The 2,242-nt window shown below is 48.3% G+C and overlaps 1 protein-coding gene across 1 annotated transcript; it reads right to left on the bottom strand.

Moving 5' to 3' along the window:
- Positions 1–919: 919 nt before the first annotated feature.
- LOC122068015 (probable F-box protein At4g22030) lies at positions 920–2,242 on the bottom strand. The gene has a single exon (XM_042631835.1). It carries the CDS (start codon positions 2,240–2,242, stop codon positions 920–922), a length of 1,323 nt encoding a protein of 440 aa, XP_042487769.1.

The following is a 2,242-nucleotide window of genomic DNA, read 5'->3' as shown; positions in this document are numbered from 1 at the left end:
CGACGGTGGAATCACAGAGAAAGAGCTTGCAGCAGTGTGAACGGCGGAGCTTACAGCGGCGTGAACGGCAGAGCTTACAACGGCGTGAAACAGCGGAGCTTGCAGTAACGTGAACTGTGGAGCTTGCAGCGGCGACGGTGGAACGACAAAGAAGGAGAGAGAGCTTGCTGCAACGTCAACAAAACGAGAGCTTGCAGTGGCGTGAACGACGGAGTCACTTTCCTTAACTCTCTCTCTCTCTCTCTCCACAAAAGCAACCTCTCTTTCCTGATCGCCTCTGATCGCCTCTGGAACTGCGATCGCCTCTCTCCTGAGGGTGATCGGGTCTCTCCGCCGATGGTCCTCACGATCGCCTGAGGGTGATCGGGTCTCTCCGCCGATGATCCTCACGATCGGATCTCCTGAGGGTGATCGGGTCTCTCTCTCTCTCTCTCTCTCTATGGCAAAGCTGGTGAAGTACTTACGACGGAAGACGCTGACAGAAAGCTCCTTATCTTGACCATTCCTCACGATAAAGGAACTACCACAAATAACAAAAATGTTCATTTCTCCAACTATGGATCCGAAAGAAAGATAATATCTCCCATCACCAAAAGATTGCTCCACTAATGGAACTTCAATTCAATGAGACTATAGACTCATCATTGCGATAGAACATCCAAGCTCTCCTCTTTTTTGAAGAATTTCCTTCCCTAAACCGAAGTGTTGAGCTGGTTTCGTTAATTGATTTTCCTATTTGGAGCTCTCAAGCTTGTGAGAAAGAAGTGGGGCTATATTTCAAATTTTTAGTCAAAGAACTAACTAAAATTACAACTTAACAACGAGTTAATCAAGTCGTTTCTCACAATATTTGTGTTACCTAAAATTTGTAGAAGATTACAATGCACATGATGTATGGATTATCGATCTATTGACAAAATCAGAAGAGCTTGCTGGCAAATTCTTCTGTGGCATCTCCATATCTTTTGGGAGAAAAAGAAGAAGCTGTCAGATACCTGAGCTCAGTCAAACTCCTTCCCAGTTTTAGAGCCAACTTCATTTCAAATAACTCCCCATTCTCTCTCTTCTCCACATCCCTTTCTTTCAAGGTGGACCCAATGGACTCCTCCATGAGCCGAAAGAAACCAGCATTGCTTCTGTACATCTCAAATACCATCCCTATTTGCCCACCATGCTCCATTGTGTTCACTAAGGCTGCTAGAGCTCCCGCAGTGACTCCCAGAAATATTGCCCATGGCACTTGATCCTGAGAAGCTGATCCTACAAGAGCAGACCCCACAGCGGCAAGTCCCGTGAGCAGAGGCCCAGAAATGGCTAGTGTCTTGTTAACTTTCAAAGCTAACTTGCTCAGCCTCACATACTCTTCGGTATCCTTCCTCTTCAAAACCCCAACTATCTGTCTCATTTCCTCCTCCAGCTTTGCACTCCATCCATTACTTCCCTTCCTTTCTCTGTTACCACCACCGAGTCCTTTCTGTTGCTGTTGTTGTGGCCACCACACCGCCGGTTCAACCGTGGCAGGGAACTTGTCAAGCATTGCTCCAAGCAAAGGAAGAGGGTAGGCCCTGTCGAGGGCCAAGACCTTGTCCATGGCATCCTTCACATCTCTTTCTGTGGGGGTTCCAATTGCAAGGGTTGTTTGGATTTCCCTTTGGAGCTGCTTGAACAGCCTAGCTGCGTTTCGTTGCTCTTCCGCGAGCTGGGAGGGCTGGATCTTGTTCATCACCACCAACATTCCCGTGGCTGCCGAATATAATAGGATGGATGAGAGCTTGAGTGCTAGAAGAGGTGCTCCCGTTCCACAGGTGGTGGCCGTGAGGCCAACCATAGTTGCGGCAGTGAGGGTGATGGCGTTAATGGAAGTAAGGAGGAGGTGGTTCCAGTAATCCCGCTGCTCTCCAATGTTGGTGTGCATCTCAGCTCTGTCCGCGGCAGCTTCCATGACGGCATAAAGCTCCGCCACCACCTTGGAATTGGATTTCAATACATCAAAATCTCTAGTGATATCAGTAGGCTTCGATTCTGTTATGGTAGTGGTTGTGGTTGTGGTTGTGTTGTTGTGTCCACTTCTCAAGTTCAATTCCTCCACCAAGTCTCTTGCGGGGAGCCTTGAGAGTGTGAGTCTACTTGGCCGGAGTTTGGGAGCCTGGAGAGTTGCTCCAATTTCTCTGCCTAGATGGCATGAAGAAGATGAGCATGAAGACCTTGAGAAACTTGAAGCTTGAAGTGCTGGTGCTGCCAT

Source organism: Macadamia integrifolia, unplaced genomic scaffold (assembly GCF_013358625.1).
Source record: "Macadamia integrifolia cultivar HAES 741 unplaced genomic scaffold, SCU_Mint_v3 scaffold3325, whole genome shotgun sequence".
Taxonomy (NCBI): Eukaryota; Viridiplantae; Streptophyta; class Magnoliopsida; order Proteales; family Proteaceae; genus Macadamia; species Macadamia integrifolia.
Note: the sequence above shows the minus strand (reverse complement) of the source record. Positions and strands in the feature narration are given on the sequence as shown.